This window comes from Caretta caretta, chromosome 1 (assembly GCF_965140235.1).
Source record: "Caretta caretta isolate rCarCar2 chromosome 1, rCarCar1.hap1, whole genome shotgun sequence".
Classification (NCBI taxonomy): domain Eukaryota; kingdom Metazoa; phylum Chordata; order Testudines; family Cheloniidae; genus Caretta; species Caretta caretta.
In genome coordinates, this window is record NC_134206.1 from 257,926,147 (window position 1) to 257,948,249 (window position 22,103).

The 22,103-nt window shown below is 46.9% G+C and overlaps 2 protein-coding genes across 3 annotated transcripts in view; one reads left to right on the top strand and one right to left on the bottom strand.

Moving 5' to 3' along the window:
• LOC125628058 (apolipoprotein L6) overlaps window positions 1–22,103 on the top strand; it is a 58,315-nt gene that overhangs the window by 16,421 nt on the left and 19,791 nt on the right. The window lies entirely within an intron of this gene.
• Window positions 4,057–11,393, bottom strand: MB (myoglobin). Its single transcript, XM_048832814.2, has 3 exons — window positions 11,106–11,393; window positions 6,057–6,279; window positions 4,057–5,113 (listed from the first exon to the last, which is right to left on the bottom strand). Exons 1-3 carry the CDS (start codon window positions 11,198–11,200, stop codon window positions 4,967–4,969), a joined length of 465 nt encoding a protein of 154 aa, XP_048688771.1. The 5' UTR covers window positions 11,201–11,393; the 3' UTR covers window positions 4,057–4,966.

Below are 22,103 nucleotides of genomic sequence, written 5' to 3' on the forward strand. Positions count from 1 at the left end.
TCATGAACTGGGACTAGGAGGTCATTTCATTTACAGAGGGAGCATAGAAAAAGTCATGGGGACAAGAGTGGAAGGAGACCAAGCCGGTGTCAAGCCTGCCTTTTTTGATAGACCAGGGAAGGGCCGGGAGAAGAGCTTACAATAAGTTGAGTAGGTCTGAGATGTTGGACACAGAAGAATTATGTAAGAGCAGAAAAGTGAGGATGAGCAGTTTAAACTTGATGTGCTATGATTAACCTGTGGAACTTACTGACACATGACAATATAGAGACAAAAACATATAAGATTTTTTTTACAAGGGTAATAAGAAGACTAGCTGCTGAAGTGAGAGTAGCCATACTAAACGGTCTCAGTATCTCCCTGCAACAGATCATAAATGAATCATCAGTGGGATCAGGACATGTTCCTCCCCTCCTGCCCACTGTAAAGCAGTGAAAAATTATGAGCAACTTTTTGAAGCTCATGGAACTAGCTATTGTCCAAGGGAAGAGACCTGGCTTGATAGCCCATTGGTAGCAATTTCTGCAGTTTTCTTTTCTTTCCAGCTGTGCTTTACCTTCACTCTTTCTGTCCCATTTAGTTTTCCCCCTTCTCTGCCCGCTCCCAGTAAATACGTGACATCCTGCATCCCCCAAAGGGTTTCCTCTGAGTGGCTTGACTATTCCTGTATATGTTCATCCAGCGGAGGGGGTGAGTGAGAAGAGACAGAACCATTCTGACATATCAGCTACTCTCTCGATAACCCAAGAGCTCACCAAGAGCCTGCAGGACGGGACTGCTCTCACGTAGGCCCAAGGCAGAGCCCCCCCCCACTGCATTAGCATGATGTCAACACCAGTAATTTTCCACCCCTACGGTGGGATTGTGGGAGAATCTACTGTGGAATTTGGAAGGGGGCGGGGGGTGGAGCAGATGAGAAAGGGACAGAGTAAATGAGGTTCCCGTTCTCGCACTAGGAGTTCCAAACAAATACCACTGTCAGCCCACGGAGCTGCTGTTCAGATAAACAAGGAGGCACAGAGAAAACATCAGAACTAGAAGCTAAGAGGTCTTCCAGCCCAGACTATTCAATTGATTCAGTGTGTGACCGGGCCACAACAAGGCTGTAATATTAGAGCAGGGCCCCCGCATGCTATATTTGTACTGCGCTTCCCGGGGAAAACAAACAGTCTCGGAAACAATCCATCACCAACTAGTGCAACACTTGGTGCTACTAAATCTCCATTTGCCCCAGCAAGAGCTGAGGCAGCAGTATCGTTTGGATGAGGGAGATGAGGCACAGCTATGGCTGATCACCATGACCCGAACATGCACCGTAGTTTGAATGCATGGCTATTGTGCTGGAAATCACCGTAGTGCTTGTGGACACATGCAAGAGCCTGGACTGCACGACATACCAGGGAGGTGCCTCTGTTTGCCATAAAAGGCAGCTTCAGTGCTTCCTGGGGTGGCAGAAGATGCTTGTTTTGCTTGTATCTTTATGGAGTGAGAGCAGCCAAGCTGAGGAAGGACCTTGGTGCAACTCAGCCAAGCGTCTATAAAACAGCTCTTTAAAAAGCCACAAAGTCACCTTTGCTGACATTTGCAAAGGGATTATATGCAAGTCACAGGACTGAGAGATGGACCCTGCCATGATTAGGGTCACAGAGGCAGGGAGTGAATTTATGTGCTAACAAACGGGCCTGCATGGCTCTCTCTTCTCACACATGCTCGGCTAGACACATTTATAAGCCTTTGTGAGACAAGTCTGACCTGGACTTCTCTTTCCATTTACTTTGTCACTTCTAGGACGGACACATGCACCCCTCTGCCAGTCCCCTATAGCCTCTGGCTGGATTTTCCACGTCCAAGGCAAGTGACCATAACCTGTAACTATGCTGAGCTGGCAGCGTTTTACATCACTTTGCACTGGGTACAGAGCACTGGGGCGGCACCCTTTAGTCTAGCAACAACCATGGTGCAGACTCTGTGCTCTTGGGACATTGCCCAGACCCCAAGCAGTCTCAGGATGTTCAAATATCCTCAAATGGATGAGGGTTTAGGTGTTTGGGCTGAAGAAATGACTGATGTTCTAGGCACTGTTCCTCACATCAGCTGCACCTGGTGGGACAAAGCCGGGTACAGTGCCCACGAGAGGTGTTTTATTGTTCTCGCCCTATAACATAATTAACCATCTCCATCCTTGCCTGCAACGAGCCAGTGATCAACATCGCAGCATTTAGTCACTAACGTGCACGCCAGTGCTACCAGTTACTGGAGGGGGAAATCCACGAAGCAAGAGGACTGGCCATGTGGTAGGTGAGTGAGGCCCAGCAATCGGCATGCTGGATAGGATTTAAAGCGAAAGCTACCACCTAAGCCTGTCCAAAATCCTAGGTAGTGAACACTGTGGGGCTGGGACTGTCTTATCTGTACAGTGCCCAGCCCAACACAGCCCTGCTCACCAGCTGGGGGTGCTTCCATGCTACCATACTACAGACAAATGGGTGACTGGCTTTCTGCCAAACCAATAGGACACGACTGAGGTGAGCTTAGCATTGTTCCCTACTAGCTTGGCTGGGGAGGGTAGAGACTCACCTCACCCAATAGAACTGCAGCTTATGCTGAGTATGCAGCAAGTAGTCAGACACAACACAGCCAGCAGCAAGCCCCACTCCTCCATTACACTGCCCTAAATGAACATAGCCATAGATGGCTGCTGGCCCACTTGGACTGACATAAGCAGCTGCCATAGCTGCAGAATTTAGCTCCCCACCAAGCCTAGCTTTATAGCCAAAAGCAGCGGCTGTTGTCGCTGGCAGGGAATCCTGTTGTGTTCAGCTCACAATCCTAGGCCCATATTTAATATGCTGCTCTTCCTGCAGCGGCTGCTATACCCTGAGCCAGAATGCGCAAGCTGCTAGTGGTCTGACTGAGACAAGGGCCAAGTAGACTGTAACCTCATCTAGGTGGCAAGAGGGAGTTCAGTGACCCTTCCAGCTAGTTAACAATGCCAGATTCTGAAAGGTTGAGTTCCCAGAGAATGCTGATCATGACCAAAACTGGAGTGGTGGGGATTTATAAAGGGAGCAAAGTAAGAAATACTCCCTGATCCATCAAGGACTTTACCCCTATTCTCCTCTGAGTGGCAGAGGGTTTTTGGACCTCTGAGCTGAATGGAGAAGGAGCAGGACCACCTCAGCTAGTCTTCTGTATTTTAAGGAAACTGGGGGCTTAGTCACTGCTGATTTCACTCACACTGAAGTAGGGAATGCGCTCTGAAGTATTTAGAGCCCCTATTACTATCATACTGAGCCCCTCGCTATCTTCAGCATATTTGAACAGCTCTGAGGTAGGGAAATACTACTATCTCGAGACACAGCGAAACTAAGCGACTTGCCCAAGGACACACAGGAAGTCTGTGGCAGAGCAGGGAATTGCACTCGGATCTTCCAAGTCTTAGGCTAACCACTGGCCTGTCCTTCTTCCATTGCAGGTTTTAACCACTTGCCTGCCAGCTGCAGCCCCCTATTACCCTCTTGAGCTAGAAGTTGCATTTCTTTTGTTGCCATGTTTCGGTTTACATAAGAAATGTGCTGCCGTTAGAAAGTAGAGTACAGTGTCACCTTCAGTTCTCTGCAGAAGTAGCACCAGCTGAGCATCTGTGAAAGGAAGAACCCGTGCTGGGCCAAGGAGAATCTCCAGCCCAGCAGTGGCCACAGAGTTTGGTCAAGGAAACCACACAGCGCAGTCAGGGACCCAGAATTCAGCTGAGGTGGAGTTTTAAAGGCCGATAAGCCTGTGAATCTGTGCTGGTATTTGAGCAATGACAAAGCTGAGGGTGTCTCCCCCATACACAAATATAAGGGGCTTTTATTCCTCCACAGGGCAGCTTGATTTCCACTAAAGCATACAGACTCCAAGTGCATCTCAAGACGTAGACTGGTACCACAGGGGCAATGGCCTGTGATTGTCACAGAGAGGAAATGTTGGGTGTTTGCTACTCTCTCTTTTTCCCACCTCCCCTGCTTCTCACCTAGGCACTTCTCAAACGTAAGAAGCAGACACAGACTCCGGTACATTAAGCATATTTATTTACTGTGAAACACACTATTCACAACCCAGTGTGATGGAAATTCAAATGCGTAGCAGCAGCTGCTGGGGATCAAGGGAGTCCTACACTTTCTCTTGAGAGCTTTTGCTAATGAGAGTTTAGCAACTAGTGACACACTTGCCAGCCCCCAGAAGCTGAAGGGCTGTGCTTATCCCCAGAATTGGCATAATACCATTGGTAGCAATACAAGCTCCCCTCTAACCTGCTAACATGTCTCATCCCTGCTCTTGAGAGACTGTCACCCCCTCTTAGGGGGAGGTGGGACACTCCCCACAGCCCATTCACTCCTTTGGTGGCTCATGTGAGGCTGCTAAGTTCTTCCAAACTAGTGACTGTGACACCTTACGGAGGCCTGATTTTCAGAGGGCAGGAGCTCAGCACTTCCTGACAATCAGGCCCATTTATGGCGTCTCTGGTTGGGCACCTAAAACTCCTAGTTCCTTTTGGAGACCTTGGCCAAGGCTGTCCCTAGTGCCAGCTGTGGTGTCAATTCTAGCAGCGGGCAGGAGAGTTCTTAGTTCAAGCCCAGTTTCTCCTTCCCACACACATTCTCAGACATCTATTCTTAAACATTCTCCTACTCTCTGGCTCTGCTATGAGATGGGGTCTTTGGGGCCGAGCTCAGGGGAGAAGGTCTCAGGTCATTCCGTAATGAACAAATACATTATTTTGCTAAGAAAACAGATTTCTCCTCTAGGTGAAGCCAGATATCACCGTGAGCGCCTCTCTTTGGTGAGAGACTGAACACTGCTCTAATCAAAAGCACCCCCTCACTCTTTGGATGGTCACTTAAGAGGCACCCAAACCGGGGCTTAGGAAGCTATTCTAAGATGCACTGCTGGGCCTCCATGGAGGTGTCGCCTGATGTGCACGCTAGCCCTGGAAACCGAACTCCTTGTACTTGCTGGCCATATCATTTCGGAACAGCTCCAGGGCCTTCTTCATCGCAGCCTGGGAATCGGCCCCAAAGTCCGAGGGATGCTTCTCAGCAATGACCTTGACAATGATTTCACAAATGAACTGTCAAGAAGGAGAGGGGGGAGGGAAAGGAAAAGGGACAGGTAAGCATCACTCACAGTAGGGACCTTTCAGTAAATAATTATTTGCAGATAGGGGTTGTCTACACAAACACTTAGCTCGTGGCAAGCAGGGGTGTAAATCTACCCCGCACAATCCTGCTGTGCACTGAGTGTCCATGTGGACCCAGGTGCCGCACACTAAAAGTTCTTTAGTGCGCTTTGATCTACCCCGCTTTGAAATGGGAGTAGATCAAAGTGCATCAGGGAGCTTTTGGTGCATGGCAGCAGGGTGCATACAGGCACTTAGTGCGTGATAAGCTACTGCAAGATAGATTTACACTCCAGCTGGCCACAAATTAAGTGTTTGCATAGGCAAGTCCTAGGACTGAATTCAGTAGTCCTTCCCTCAGCCATTTGAGAGGCATCGTGGCCTATAAAGCACTAGGCTGGGACTTCGGAGACACCTGGGTTCTAGCCCTGGATCTGTCAGTGACCTGTTTTGTGATCCTGGGAAAGTCACTTCCCCTCCCATCCTTTGTCTGCCTTGTCCATTTACACTGTAAACTCTCCCTCTGTGTTTGTATAGTGCCTAGCACAATAGATCTCTGATCTTCACTGTGGCCTCCAGATGCTGCTGTAATACAAAGAAGTATCTTGGGTGCTGTCACTCACTGTTCTAATATGATCTGGTTTCCACGGGTGCTGCCGCTGCACCCACTGGTTTGTTATTGTTAAGGGTTGCGTGTGAGCAATGTAAACATGGAGACTCACACCCCAGGAGCTGAGCCTTCCAATATTACAGTGGCCTCCTACATCACACAGAGCTCATACAGGTCCAACTAGATATCAGTGAGCAGAGGTGCAATCCGTCCTCCCACTCAAGCCCACATTCTCTACACACACTGAACCCCTCTCACCCGAGAAACCCTCTCCAATTCCCATACCTCCAAGTACTTGACAGGGATTTTATGCTTGGTGGCATGGCTTTCTGCCAGTGGCTTCAGCTCCTGTTCATGATTGTTCTTCTGCTTCAGGATCCTGCCCAGGGCGGTAAGGACAGTGGTACCGTGCTTCTTCACTTCTTCTGAGCTCTTCAGTGCATCGATCGTCGTCAGGTTTTTGAACTTGGCAAAGCGTTCCTGGGTCTCGGGGTGAAGCTGAAAGAGTCTGTGAACAGAGGCAGGGAACCCATGAGGTGCAAAGGTGGGATGGGGAAAAAAACAGGAATTGCCAGACTTGATCAAACCCAATGTCCATCTACTTCAGCATCAAACCGATCTCTACACTGCAGTATGATTGCTGCTCGAGTAGACAAACCCAGGCTAGCTTTAATCTAGCTGGACTGTTTACTGGAGCAGTGAAGCTGAGGCAGAACAGACATCAGCATGGGCTAGCCATCCAAGTAATTAACCAGGGTTCTTGGTAGGCTTGCAACTGTGGCTTTGCTGCTCTGGTATCCAAGCTAGCTAGAGATCGGGTATCCCTATGCACACTGCAATCACACCGCCGATTGCAGTGTAGGCATACCCTTAGACAGTGGCCAGAACCAGATACTTCACAGGAAGGTATAAGAACCTCATAAGAAAGCAGATGTGGGATTTGCCTCCCATGAAAGTCTCATCCTGGCCTTCAATTGTTTGAGATTAGTCTGACACTTGAAGCAGGGGCACTGGAACAGTTTGTATAGTGGGGGCACTGAGAGCCATTGAACCAAACTGTAAACCCTGATATGATGGAAACCACTTCAAGCCAGTGGGTGCGGCAGCACCCCCGGTACTCCTAATTCCAGCACCTATGCCTTGAAGTAAGAAGTTTTAGATCCTTTCCAAGTTTTCAGTAATAACTATGACAACTCAGGCTATTCTTGTTGTCCACATAAATACCTAATCCTTTTTGGAATTTTGCTAAGTTCTTAGCCTCAACAACATCCTGTGGCAGTGAGTTCCACAGTCTAATTACACATTGTGTGGAAAAGTATTTCCTTCTATCCACTTTGAATTTGATGGTTTTACATTTCATTGCACATCCCCTTGTTCTTGTGTTATGAGACAGGGAGAACAGAAGCTCCTCCCCTGGACCAAGCATCATTTTTTAACATTTAATCCTGTGCCCTCATATTTGTCTCCTTTCTAAGATGACCGATCCCAGCCTTCTCCATCTCTCTTCATGAGAGGCAGGCAGGCAGTGCACTTAACATTTTCAAATGATGTCACAGAGCGGGTGCCCATCTTACTTGTTTTTCACAGCTGTTTAGCCCTTTGGCACCAGTCACCTGGGATTGTACCAGCGTATTAGGATCAGGGTAGGAGTACAGGGCCAGCCAGGACACGAAGGAGTGACTGACATTTGTCTGAGAAAACCCTTCTTCCCTCACCTGCCATGGAGCTCTGAGGATTCACACAATTTAATGCCTTGGCTGCTTCTTCAAGCTCTGCTTCATGAGGCATTACAGCCATTAAATTCTGAGTTCCCATCTGAGCCCATCAGCGCTGCTCTTAAATTGACCAGGAGGGAACAATATTAGACATCTCTCTCTCCCCTCCCTCCCACCCAGGGGAGCCATGTACAGCACTTAAATAGAATGGTCAAAGGTGCTACCAAAAGCCTTTCGACAGAGAGGTGTAGATGCTGTGCCAGAGTCCTGTGTGTGTGCAGACAGCAGTCAGCACTCCCAACACCATGGCAGAGAGTGTGTGTTAATTCCTACCACTTCTCTCACTCATCTATCAGCTAAGCCTGATACCTGACAGCACGGTTCTGCCACTGTGCACTGTTAGAGAATGGGGAGCAACTGGGTAACAAGAGCTGGAGGAGCACAAGGTCTGCAGCCATCCCAGGGCCGGCAAGTTTCCCACACCATCCAAAGCTACAAACAGGAGCTCTGTTTCCTGAAATGGAGACGGTGGGAAGGTGGTTAAAAACCAGACCTGTCACCATTCCTCCCCTGCTGAATTTACTGGGGGTTGGAGACAGATACCGCAGGCAGCCAGTCCTGAAGGAAACGTCACTTTTGCCCCACGCTCTACAGTGACAATGAAAGGGGAATACTGGCTCACATTACTATTATTTATTCATATCGTACGTAATAAGTATGTATCATTTGTGTCACAGTAGCACCAAGATCAGGCTCCATTGAGCTAGGTACTGTACAGACACAGGCAAAGAGGCCGTCCCTGGTCTGAAGATCATACACTCCAAATAAACAAGGCAAATAAAGAAAAGGCAAAAAATTATTGGTATCCTTATTTTATACATGGGGAAAAGAGGCACAGAGAGGTTACATGACTTGCCCGAAGAGTCTGTGGAACAGCCAGAAATTGAACCCACATCTCTTGAGTCCAGTGCCTTCACCACCAAACCATCTTTCACAACGTGATGGCCACCAGGTTTCACTGCCATGTGGAATGATGCTATTGGCCAGTAGCAGGTATGTCAGTCCCTCCACCTTTAACTAGAGACCCCTTAGAGGGCAGTAAGAAGGGAATTCTGCTTCTATGGGCCATTCAGTCTCGTGCCAGATTCTCAGTCTTATGACATCATTATATTAGTTAGATTAAATTGACAAACACCCCGAGTATATGGATAATAGGAACAGCCTTGTAGCAAAAAGATTCTTCATGTGGGTGACCATTCTTTAAAGGGCTTTCATTTAAGATGGCACCAGTGTTACCAGAACAAAGGATTTCTGTGTCAATTTTGTCCTTTATCAGGTACTACATGTATCAAGATGGGTCTTTTCCTTCTTGTTTGTTTCCTCCTCACGACCTGGTTGGTTTCAGAAAGAAATGACTGGCACAGAGGTATCTCTTAGGGAAGGACATGCAACAAATTGCTTCGTTTAGTATCATTTGAACTATATGCTATTGTAGTTTATAAGCGAAGCAATTTGTTGCAGACACACTCTCCACCCAGTGCAATGTAAGGAGCCTATCAGGACCAATTAGCCTTGTTAAAATGCCACTGCTAAATTGGAAGAAAAGTTATGATTGTTCTATGCTTCTGATGGATCTCCCTTCACCCTCTGCCTGGCTATGGCTAAATTATGCCTGCCAAAGATGATATATCTTTTGGACTCCTAAAAATACCTCTGACGAGCAATTTTTGTTTTGCTTGAAATGCATCCAGCTGCATCAAGTGTCAAGTATTTTCCAAAAATATTCCCAGGGGATGATATCTACCTACAAGCTCTTTCCCTTAGCACAGGCTGTACACACCTCTATGCCAACAGACGTCTGCAAGGCCTCCCTGTATTCAAATCCCTCTTGATTCCTACAAGAAACCAGCTGGCTGATTAGGTCTTGGGGTAGTGAGGGATAATCTATGTATGTTATGCAAAAAACAAACACCCCTTGCACTTCTTCCCCATTATGTTATTAAAACACTGTATTGCCAAGATGTGGCTATACACCACCATGGCTGGCTTTTCTTATTGTTTATGCTGTATTCATTTCCCCTACCCTCTCTCTGTCTGTCTTTTCGGTTGTGAGCTCTTTGGAGCAAGGACAATTCCTTCTTTTCTGTTTGGAAAGCGTCTAACATACTGTGGCTGCTACCAGAACCAAAAATTGTCATACAAGAATACTACACTCAGGATATTTTTCAAGAGCAGAGTATAGACCTTTCCAGTGAAGGGCGCTGAGTATGGATTTGCCAAGCAATGTTGCTCCCCTCCTTAGCTATGCTTAAAAGAAAACATTCTCATTCAAAGAGGGGAAGCAGACCGATAGATTCTCCAGTCATCTGCCCCACATCCTCCCCTTGCAAGTATACGCCATACCTCTGGTATATGGGATTTAGCACCGGCTAAGGGAGAAATCTGGTAGCAGTCCCTTCTTAAAATATCGACAACGTCATTGGCGCCACTTTTAGTTAAGATGACCTTACCATAACACAAGTAAAGCACTCAAAGCAACTTAACCAAGAACATGTTTATGTGCATCATTTTTTAGCATGTTCCTATGGGGATTGGTGACCTCTGGAACTGGACAGGTAGAACTGATACGTAAAGGGGATCTCAATTTACTGTTAAAGCTCATGGTGTATGTGACTTGAAACACGGCACCCAGGGGAATCAAAACCCAACATGTCCATCCCACTGGAGGGGGACCTCAAGGTCATTGAAATGCTACTCACTGCTCCATCCCCAGATGCTCAAAAACTCAGTGTTGTGGGGCCTCCCTAGAGCTTGGCCTGGGGAGAATTCCCACCCTAACCTCAGAATCACACACTCCAGTGGAGGAGGGTGGGGTGGGAAAGTGCCCCATCTCAGACCAGACTCAAGATAGGCTTTGGAAAAAGAACTTGGGTCCTACCTCCCACCTTTCTAGATGGTTTGTCCTGAGGTTGTGGCAGGCTGGAAGAGGACTACCGAAGAGGAAACAGAAAGAAATTATTAGGCGGGGGGAAATTTGGTGGGGGGAAATCACAGGTAATCACAGCAAATTTGATGAAATCACAGATTCCATAAAAACTGGTCACATGCAATTTTTCTCTCATCTCTTCCCCCGACCCCTTTTTTTGTATCCTCCCATGCTGTTTCCCCTCCCTACCTCCGGAGGGACTAACTGCAGAGAATTGGAAGGCCCGGGAGGGACACCCACCTCACTCCAACATTTTGCTTCTGACAGTGGGGACCTGGAGTTCAACTTCATTAGTGGGCTAGCTGATCAGGGCAAAGGGAGTAACAAAACCCAAGACCTTTTTTGGGGGGGGAGCCGGGGGGAGGGGAACCTTAAAAAGTTAACGCTTTTGACCCAGAAACCATAGTGACGGGAAACCCACTGCCCTAGAAATGATCAATAAAGAAAGAAGTCAGTTCATACAAATGCTAGAGAAAACTAAAGCTCCAGGGCTAATGAGTCACAACACCCTCTTTACTTTCTCACCTGTACACCTCTAAAGGATGCTCAAAAGCATATTATTCCTAAAGTCCAATGCACCAAGCGCTTGAGCCATGCTCTCTCGCACGCTTCCATCACCAGTTTCATGCCTACCTGATTATAACTTCCTGTCCATGGGCCGAGAGGTCTGGTTCCACCTTCGCCCAGATGCCCAGGACATGGTTCCATTCGTCATCACTGAGCCCCATAATTTGTTGGTGCTTGAAAAAAAAAAAGCGGAGATGAGGTTGTTAGCAGCCGAATGCCCTGCCTCAGAGTGCTGCTAGCGAGCTCACTCCTGCGGTTTATAATCCCTCCTCACAGACGGACACCTGTCAATTGTCAGCTGGAGTTTCGCTCTCTTTCAGGCTAGTTTAACCTAATCTGCCTCTCTCTTTCTGGGAAGCTATTTTGGGTCAGGTGCTATTGTGGCTGCCACTGATGGAATAATTTCTGCTTTTCCTATTGGGTTGGCACGTATCCCATTGTGGCAGAAAGGACACTGCTGGAGTGCAGTGCCAGGAGCCTGTCACAGAGCTGCTGTCCCAAGGACCCGAGAGGCAGAGTCAAAATTTCAAGCTGTAGATTTCAGAACCACACTCTTGGCGGCGCCGAGATGGACCACGTCTGTCTGTAGTGACCCATTCTCTGCACCTCTATTCAACCCCCCAGGATGGGCAACAGGGGAAGTCCCAGCTGTCCTGTAGAACTGGTTACTGATTACAAAAGTATTTCCTTTCCACTGCGGATCTGGGATGAGATTTTATATTTCTTTTTTAATATTCTTATTTTCTTCTCTGATAAAAGCAGGTGATTCTCTTTTAGAAAATCACACAATCTCATGGAGAAGTCTCCTCGAGAGCTTTTAGTTCCTCTGGGTCCAAATGCCATGTGTTCCCCTCCTCACTCTCCAGAACCAGGAAAAAACCAAGGGGGATATAACATTATAGCACTGAACTGCTTGAATGTTGCAAGGTGGTACCCAGAATGTGTCACATAGCCCCCAGGTAACCATTTGTCAAATAATACAAAACCTGATGCTTCAGGGCTCAAAACAATTTCTAAGTATGAGAGGCCAGGGTGAGACCTACTGTCAGGGGCAGATTATCCCACATCTGCATATTTCAGGGCTCTGAAGCGTCTGAGACAGGACTCTGGTCTAGATAGACCCAGGGTCTGATCCTGTCTGATAATGTTCCCTCCCCTAATCATTAACTAACTGTCTGTATCCCTACATTCAAATAACTGTGTGTTTGGAGAAATCCGGGGGGAGGGAAGGACAGCGCTGTGTTTACAGTTTGGGAGACTTACCAACCTTCTTTATAGCTCCATAGAGGGAGCTGGCCAGGGAAGGACAGACAACTGGCAGGCACACTGAAGTGGTGATTTATTCCCTCCCAGGTTCAAGGAATCCTTATTGACATGGTCAGAACATGTCCTGATAATAAAATTCAATCAACAATTACTGTTTAATATGCACCCGTATCTATGGCTAAGCAGAAGTGTATATGCACAGAGAAAGGGAACTCTTGTTAGGAGATGAAAATTGGCACCAGCCTAGGACTTGGGAGATCTGGGTTCAGTTCCCTGCCACAAACTTCCTATGTGACCTTAGCAAAGTCAGTAAGTCTCTCAGTGCTTCAGTTTCCCATAGTAAAATGGGGGTAATAGCAGTGGCCTACTTCACGGTGGTGTTGTGAGTGTAACCCAGCCCTGAGGTGTGGGTATGGGTCCTGGGTTCAGCAACAAAGGCACCTTGTGCCTCCACCCAAGGAAACCCCTCCTAGTGCAGAGAACATAAGAACGGCCATACTGGGTCAGACCAAAGGTCCATCTAGCCCAGTATCCTGTCTTCCGACAGTGGCCAATGCCAGGTGTCCCAGAGGGAATGAACAGAACAGGTAATCATCAAGTGATCCATTCCTTGTCGCCCATTCCCAGCTTTTGACAAACAGAGGCTAGGGAAACCATCCTGGCTAGTAGCCATTGATGGATCTATCCTCCATGAATTTATCTAGTTCCTTTTTTAACCCTGTTATAGTCTTGGCCTTCACAACATCCTCTGGCAAGGAGTTCCACAGGATGACTGCGTGTTGTGTGAAAAAATACTTCCTTTTGTTTGTTTTAAACCTGCTGCCTATTAATTTCATTTGGCAACCCCTAGTTATTGTGTTACTGAAAGGAGTAAATAACACTTCCTTATTTAGTTTCTCCACTCCAGTCATGATTTTATAGACCTCAAACATATCCCCCCTTGTTTGTCTCTTTTCCAAGCTGAAATGTCCCGGTCTTATTAATCTCTCCTCATATGGCAGCCGTTCCTTACTCCTCATAATTTTTGTTGTCCTTTTCTGAACCTTTTCCAATTCCAATATAACACAGAGGGCCTGTTCCTTGGGAAAATATTTACCACCCAAACTCATACAGAGGAGCATTAGTCAGAATACACAAAAATAAAATAGCTATATCAGTTCCCAGAGTAATAAAACAATAACCAACAAAACACAAAATTAGTCATATATAAATTCTACCGCCCACCCAACATTTACAGCCAGTGCAAACCACCCTACTTCCTCTCCCAGCAGCTAGCATCTGCCGAGGCAAAAACTGAGTTCAGGCTCAGTCTTTGATGGATGGTGCAGCACTGAATCAGTGGCTCGCTTAAAACACAATATCAGAATAAATAAACAAGGGTGTTTTTACAAACTACTGTATTCGCACCAAGGAGATTGTCATTGTGCCTCTCTGATCTGGATTTAAGTGTGCAGTTAGGCTGACTTTCAGTAGCCTGACTGCAACTTGAAGTCTTCTGAGTTTTTGATTTCTGCTGAGATGACATTGTCCTAGAAATTCCAAAAGGTCTTCAAATCTTCCCATGGGTGGGAATGTGGAGGGTAGAAGGGTCCTTCCTGGCTGTGATGCTACTCTCCCTGCTACGCTCCAAACACAAGCAAAAAGCCAGAAGTATAACCAAACCCTTTGCCTCTGAGTTTTGGCTTTTGATTGGTTCTGGTAGTACCTTCCAGCTTGTTCGATCTCTGCCCTGGACTCTAGGCAGTCTGGGGAATAGGATCCTGATCCTCTGTTGCCACTGCTGCTGTAGTGTAGAGGCAAGTCCCCTAGACCAGTGGTCTCCAAACTTTTTTGATTGTGCACCCCCAGGAGAAAAAAAAATTGACGCAGGCGTGCCACCGAAGAAAAAAGAAGGGAGGAGCTGCTACATAGAAGAGCTGCCGCAGGCGTGCGCCTCCTGCTGCCGCAGAACCAAAGGTAGAAGAGCTGCCGCAGGCGTGCCAGCAGCGCTCCTCCTGCCGCACACCCTCAGGGATGGTCTTGCGCACCCCACTTTGGAGACCACTGCCCTAGGCGCTCAGTGTAACATGTTCGGAACAATCCATTCAAGAGGGGGTTACACACTCCCTCACCTGGGAAAACTTGATGTTCCCATCAAGAATTTCAATAGACATTTAAAATGATACGTAAATTCAATTTCATTAAAGTACACAAATACGCTGTCCTACTACAACCTGAGGACAACATTAATGGTGTAAGGCAGTCGCAGTTGTCCCTCCACCCATCTGGGAGGGAGGCCATGCCCCCTCGCTACAAGGCCTCTGGGAGGGTGCAGTTCCAGGGGGGAATTAGACCTGGGGTCTCTGCCAGTCGGCGGGGTAGAGCAGTAATGTCTATAAGCCCCAGGTGGGGCAGCACACAGATGGGGTTCCTGGCTCTGGCAGACCGCCAAACAAACACAGGTCTCTTGGCCTAGAGTGAGGAGCCTGCCACCCCAGAAGTGGGGTGGCAGGAGGACCTGGGCCTGCCTGACTACACTGGGACCCAGGTCAGGGCCCTAGCAGTGGTGAAGTAGTCCATCGCTGGGTCAGCAGGGAAATTCAGCCACAAAACGTTGGTCGGATGTCAGTCAGCAACACAGCCGAACTATATTCGGCTCCCCTGGACTAATTCCTACACTCCTGTTCAGGGAGGTGTACCTGGGTCCCAGTGTCGTCGTTCGCCTCGCTAGGATAAACAGCTAATGGCAACTTCTCGGTGTCTCCAGCGACCAGCAGCTCTGATAGTCACTCCGGGTCTCGGGCGCTGTAATGTTTGCTGTCAGGTCCGAGCTCCAGCAATTGGTGGGAGACATCTTCTCCTCTGGCGGCTCCTCCCCAACTAAGCTGAAGGGCCTGCCTTTTAGATTTCCAGTTCCTGTCCCATCCCTCTGTTTCTGGCGAGGTGGGCGTGGGTGTCCTGGCTCTGCCCACCATGGGGCTGTCACAGTTGTCTCTCCAACCGTCTGGGAGGGAGGCCACACCCCCTCGCTACACAGTGGGTTTTAATATTGGACAGCATGCTCCTGACACCCACTTATACAGCACAGAGAGAAGTACACTGAAGGAGACACCAGGGGAGTCATAGATTAACTTTATGACAGGTTTTACCTCTTGACCACACTGTCCGGGTACAGCTGTATCCTTGGCAGCAGTAGGGCATGCACTTCTCACCTCAGGCTCCACACTTGGGTCTGCAACTTCTCCCTCAGTAGGATTTTTCTCCATAACCATGGCCATATCGTCTTGATTTTGTGGTGAAATGAAATGTTCAGCCAAAGGGTTTAACTTACCTATAGCAGTAAGGTTTTGTTGAAACTAGGGTTTTCATTTCATTACGAGTCTTGTTCCTTCCAAACATCATCAGATTGATGTGCTCATAAACCATTTCCCCACATGGGAAACTATACTTATTATCGTCATTAGAAGCAACAGGTTTCCCCTTGGCTGTCGCTGAATGAGCTATATTGAGAGATGGCACTGGAGACTGAGATTAACTTGCTGTCTTCCTGCTCCAAGTAACAGGAGGTCTTTGGACAGGTGCTGGTACTGCCGTGTTAGTACTGGAGTCTAGCTGTCCAATGGGCAACAGTTGGTTTCCGCGGAGAATCTTGCTACGTTCTCTCCCCTCCTCAGGCCAAACTTTGTAGACAAGAAGGCCTGGCACCTTCTCTTCTGTGATGTAGGTTTAGCCTGGCAATGGTCAGCAATCTTATGTCTTTCCTGGAGCCCAAGATTTTGTGTCAGGATCTGCTCTCTAGTTTGCGGGTTTGATCCCTCACACAGTTGTTTTATTTGCTTTTGTTGGACTCTCTGCCTTTTTCTTTTCTGCTTCTGTGGCTATTTTATAGGCCTTTTTTAATGCTTTCTTAGTTGGATGACACACTGGAGGTAGATTTCAGAGTAAGCTCCATCAGCAGACACTCCAAAGGCTAAGTTCACTGGCAGTCTGCCTCTCTCCCAAATGTTAGGTGGCATGGGGAATACCCAGTGGGTTTTTACTTGTGCGATTTTAGGCAGGTACTAAGAAGCTGTCATGCTGACTCCATTTGAACTTTTGATTAGGGTTCAGGGTGCCTAACATGTTTAACAAGGTCCTATTAAATCTCTCTGGCTGAGGGTCTTCTTGGGGATGGCAGGAGTTGTTTTGGATTTCCTCATTCCTGTCATTTGCAATAGTTCTTTAATAAGCTGACTTCTGAAATCTTTTCCTGGATCTGAATGGATTCTACAGGGCAATCAATAATGCACAAAGAACTTTTCCCACAGCACCTCTGCAACGGTGGCAGCTTTCTAGTCCTCAGTGGGGAAGGCCTGCAAGTATTGGGTGAAATGGTCCTTTACCAGGAGTATGTTTTCAATGTTCTTAGTATTACTTTCCAAACTTAAAAAGTCCATGTGTACGAGATCAAGGGGTCCGCAGCTGGTAATATTAACTAAAGGGGAAGATATCTTTGGCAGTGTTTTTCTTTGTGAATGTAACCCTTCTGACAGTTGGAGCCAGCAGCAACCAGGGCCGGGTTCAATAGCTAGGGGTTCCTTTCCATCGATACAACACAAAACCGGTTTGAGCCCCCACCCAGTAACCTGGGAAAATGACACATCGCCCATGGGCACCTCTGAGAGGCAATACTTCCCCACTCGCAAGCACAGAGTCTGTGTAAAAAGAAACTTTTAATAAAAGGAGGGAAGTAACTGGTGTTAATTTGGAAAAACTCCGCAAACAGGGTTCATAAACAAAAACCATGAGCAAAAGACCCACCCCCAAATAAGTTGGGCAGTGTCCTTTCCCCTCAGGTTCTTAAGGCCAGGAACCCAAAGTCCCTTTCACGTGCCTGACCCTTCTCTGCACCCCACTCACAGTTGCTGTACTTGGTCAGTGCAGACCCAGAGTTCAGAGGTGCATCTGCAGAGTTCACCCCACCACACCCAGGGTGATGGGAGGGTAAAGAGGCACGTTAGTGCTCGAGCACTCGCTCACCACCCATCTCTGCAAGGCTCTGCTGTGGCACTCTCTGCCAGCCTCCCTGCTGGCTGCTCGCTGTGCCTCTCCGCCTCACCAGCCACTCGTTCACCAGCCAACTGTCAATCACCTACTGCTGCCACCTGCTTCTCTGCTGTGACCTCTGCACATCAGTCTCTCAATGATTTTTAGCTCTTAGCAGGCAGGGCAGAAACACAGTCCTACCACAACTGATTTCAGCTCTGACTGAGCATTTAAAATAACAAAGAAACTCCTCATAAAGTCTATTTAGTTCTTTCTCTGAACAGTGGGGAGAAACAGGTTTAACCGTCCAGGAAGGACTTTTGGGGAGGGTTCTCAGCCTCTTGACTAAGACACCTAGCCCCACCCCTCTTTCTTTAACAGAGCTCTGGCATTTGAGCCCCTGGCTTAACGAGGTTCTTTCAACTGAGGGTGACCCTCTTATTTTGGGACAGGTTAAGCACAGTCCCGCTTTCCTGTATTCCTACTACAGTTACAACATTGGTAAGCATATTTCACCACTCCTGAATTCAGATTTAATAATTTTATTAAGATGATGTTGAAATAAAAAGAAAACGGTACAGAGTTTAAGCATAGAAGTTTCTGGTTATCAGGGAATAAGGTACAGATTATCAAGGGGTGCAAAGTTCGGTTTAGGAACAGATGGCATAAGAAATACATAATCTGCAATCTCCCCAATTGGGGGTAAAAGGTTAACGGGTCAAAGTACAGACATTGAGATATGGGAGTATGTTGTTCATATAATGGCTGTATGCAGGTGTGGAGTATAATGAGTGGATACGATGATGAGGATGGATTTACCCTCATTTGGTGAGATTTAATGTTCAGTGAGTTTATGGTTCCGGTTCATATGGTCCAATGGAAAAAGTCTCTCGGTCTCTTTCTCATAGTTGATGCACAATGTCATACCGGCTCACACCTCCTGGTACTGTTGGTGGCTGGTAAGTGATTTGTAACCCAACACCAGCCAAAGTTGATTACTTTGACACCACTCCATCTGCTGAATATATAAGCAATGCAGGAGCAAACTGTATTTACATAAACACACCCAAAGTCTCTCCCTCTCCCAGCTAGCTGTCAGGGAAGCATTCATTCAGATCCTGGTTACATGTACATCTAAAGCAAGCCTTGCAATGTTTTTCCACTTCATGAGCCATACATGGCCAACAGAACCTGAACTTTACTAGGTTAAGAGTTTTGTTTACTCGCAAGTGCTCATTTTCGTAATGGAGGAAATGTAGGACAATACTCCACAGTTTAAAAGGAAGCACTAGTTGTTTCTTTGGGGCCATTTAACCTTGGCTTATGCGAAATAATAGGCCATTTATTAGAGTAAGCTTACTCCATTTTTTTAAAAAAATAAGGATGCATCTTGGTGAGGAGACTTGACTGATAACTCTCACAATCCCTTTTGCAGAGTATGAATAAAGTCTTTTAAACTGAAGTCGGTTTTCTGAGCTTTTCTCTAGGCAGACTTGCAGTAAAGAAGTTGTATCCAAATGGGTGAAATGGGCTTAACCCATAGAGATAGCTTCTGGAGGGGCTCCCAGCTGGTTGGCAGCCCTCTTCAGGTTGGTGGTCGTATTGTCTGTAGAGACTAGCATATGGCATATAGCCTTTACACCAGGGTCAAGAATAGTCCTCCAGAAATCTGGTGTGTTCTGTTCTGTGTGAAGGTGCTAAGACACAGCACCATCATTAGTGTCGTTCAAACTGAGCCGGTGCTGAAGTCATAAAGGGACAATGCTGAAAGCCATCGGTGTCCAGTAGCATGAAGCTTAGCTGATGTTAGCACATAGGATAACAGGTTGCTGTTCGTACATACCAGAAACTTGGCTGCATAAAGATAGTCATGAAACTTTTTCACTGCTGCCCACTTCAATGCCAGAAACTTCAACTTGTGAGCAGAATAGTTTTTTTTCCCTCTACTTTCAAACTTCTGCTGGCAAAGGCAATGGGTTTTAACTCTTTATCATTTCCTTGATAAAGAACTGCTTCCAGACCACTACAGCTAGTTGGATAAGGGAGGGGGGGTTGGATAAGGGGCAGTGAGTCCCGGGGGGGCAGTCAGGGGACAGGGAGCAGTTGGATGGGGCGGAGGTTTGGGGAGGGGCCCTCGGGGACGGGGAACAGGGGCAATTGGATAGGCGTGGGAATCCCGGGGGGGCCTGTCAGGGGGTGGAAGTTTGGACAGGGGTTGGGGCAGTCAGGGGACAGAGAGCAGGGGGGTTGAATAGGGGGTGGGGTCCCAGGCAGGGGGTCCCGGGTGGGGGCGGTCAGGAGACAAGGAGCAGAGGGTTTGGATGGGTCGGAGGTTCTGAGGGGGGAAGTCAGGATTGGGAAGTGGGAGGGGGAGGATAGGGGGCGGGGGTACAGCCTTCCCTACCCGGCCTTCCATACAGTTTCGGAACCCCGATGTGGCCCTCAGGCCAAAAAGTTTGCCCACCCCTAGGCTAGTACCAGCCAGGGCCTGTGTCAGGCACTGGATGATCTGCTGTAATGTCTCCTCACATTTGGGGTCTTATCGGGCTCTGAAAGGTTGAGACTCCTTAAAATAGGGTTTTTCTTTAAATGTTTTCTTGCCAGTCCCCTCAGATCTGGTAGGGGCATATCCCTGTGTTAGTTCACGCAGGGGTCTCACAACTAATGAATAGCTCTTGACGAACCTGCAGCAGTATCCACATAATTCTAAAAAGAATAGTAGGCTTCGTAAATTGCATGGCTGAGACCAAGTAGCCAAAGCACTTATTTTGTCAGGCCTGGGAGATATTCCTGGTTCAGACATGACGTGTCCCCCATATTTGATGGTGGTCTGGCAGAAAACACATTTGTGCAGTAATAATTTCAGGCCACATTCCTGCAGACAATCCAGGACCTTTAGCAAATGTGTTTCATGGTCCTTTAAGGGCTTTCCGAAGATGATGAGGTCATCTAAGTAGACTAGCAAAAGTCTTCCCTTGGTTAGGAACATGGAGGATAAAAGGGTCCTCCCTGGCTGTGATGCTTCTCTCCCTGCCATACTCCAAACACAGCCAAAACCCAAAAGTGTAACCAAACCCTTTCTCTCCGAGTTTTGGCTTAAGATTGGTTCTGGTAGCTTGTTTTATCTCCACCCTGGAATCTAGGCAAAGAGTCCTGAGCTTCTGTAGCCATTGCTGCTGTAGTCCAGGGGTAACCCCCCTAAAGGCTTAGTATAATATGTTAGGAACAAACAATTCCAGAGAGGGTTACAGATACTACAGTGAGGAGGGCAAGCTAAGTATCTTCAAGAGGTGTGTATGACATCTCTGAATAATTCATAGCCATAGAGGGTTTGTCTTGACTAGGAAAAGTGGCAGGAGCCTAAGCTACAACTTGACCACCTAAAACTGAGGCTAAAGGTGTTACCCTCCAGCTAGCCTAGGGGAAAGGACAAGTTTCAGTTGGGCTTAGCTAGTACGTTGGTCAAGACAAACTCATATTTGTAACCCTTCTGTTACCTTTCTCCGATTATCCTTTCTGTCCCCTAAATTACAGTTTGCTTCCTATCTTGTGCCTAGCTTATTACACCACATATCACATTTCAGACATCATGAGTCAATCCCAGGTACAAAATTGCTCTGGAGAAGTGTGGTTTAAAATGTGCATATAATTTTGTACTGACTTTCTGTAATATAAACCAGGTTGAACTGTATGATTCACCATGATAACCTCATACTAAATTTTGGCCATCAATTTTCTGCCAGTAAACATCCACCCAGACTTTGGATCTAATCAAAGACTCAGTTTCATTTCAGAGTTTCTATATGGAAGGGGACATTTAGGTTAAGGGTGGGGAGTATAGAGTGTTAGGTGACAGCTGTCTGATTGGTATAATTTATCATGTACTTTTGACCACCTCACCTGCACTCAGCTCACTAAACCATCTTGCTGGGACATCTAACAACACTCCAGGCTACTCTACTTTTTTTTAAAAAAACAACCTGGCACAAAAGGTCCTCCTCCCCCCCAATCGCCTCCACCCAAATTACACAGACACTAGGCCAGGGACAGGTCAATATTCTGTTTTAGAACAGTGAGAGATTTAAAGCTCCGATAACTCATGATCCACTGGGGCTAAAAATAAGAGTAATGGTGTAAGCAAGCCAGAAAAGCCTCCTTTTCAATAAGATAAAACACTTTTCCAAAATCTATTTGTTCTAATTTTCCTCTTCTTCTGAGGTCCAAAAAGTTGGTCTCATGGTATGAAAGGGAGTCTGGTTTGACAAGTAAAGGAATATAGAACTATTAACATTTTATATAACTCTAAACTTGTTTAAAACAAAGTTTTCCTGAAAAATATGGGGCAATTACAGATACATGATCATGTGATATGGTATAAAAGGTCTTATTAGCACTCATCTGGGATAACCACATAACTCATGGGTAAAAAGGCTTCATTCTGCTCGGAGTAAAGATTCCATCCCAAACTCAGCCTATTATTAATAATTATTAGTATTGTGGTAGCATCTAGGAACCCCAGTCAGAGACATGGACCCCATTGTGCAAGGCACTATATGAACACCAATCAAAAAGACACTCTCTGGCCCAATGAGCAGTAAATCTAAGTAAAACCCTAAAAAACCCAGTAAAACCTTTCTATCACATTGATCTCTCTGTGGCTCAGGTCCCCACCTGTGAAATGGAGATAATACTTGACCATCTCACAAGGCTAAAATCCATTAATGTTTGTGAGGACCATACGCATCTAGATAGATCCGTTAGGCTAATTAAAGAGACATGACATAAATCATTCCA

What these genes read in the sequence shown, in the direction of transcription:
- MB (XM_048832814.2), bottom strand. Translation starts at nt 11,200, where the DNA reads ATGGGGCTCAGTGATGACGAATGGAACCATGTCCTGGGCATCTGGGCG. An exon ending in GGACAGGAAGTTATAATCAG is followed by an intron (nt 6,280 to 11,105) that starts GTAGGCATGAAA and finishes CTCTGTTCACAG; the next exon opens with ACTCTTTCAGCTTCACCCCG. An exon ending in TCCCTGTCAAGTACTTGGAG is followed by an intron (nt 5,114 to 6,056) that starts GTATGGGAATTG and finishes CCTTCTTGACAG; the next exon opens with TTCATTTGTGAAATCATTGT.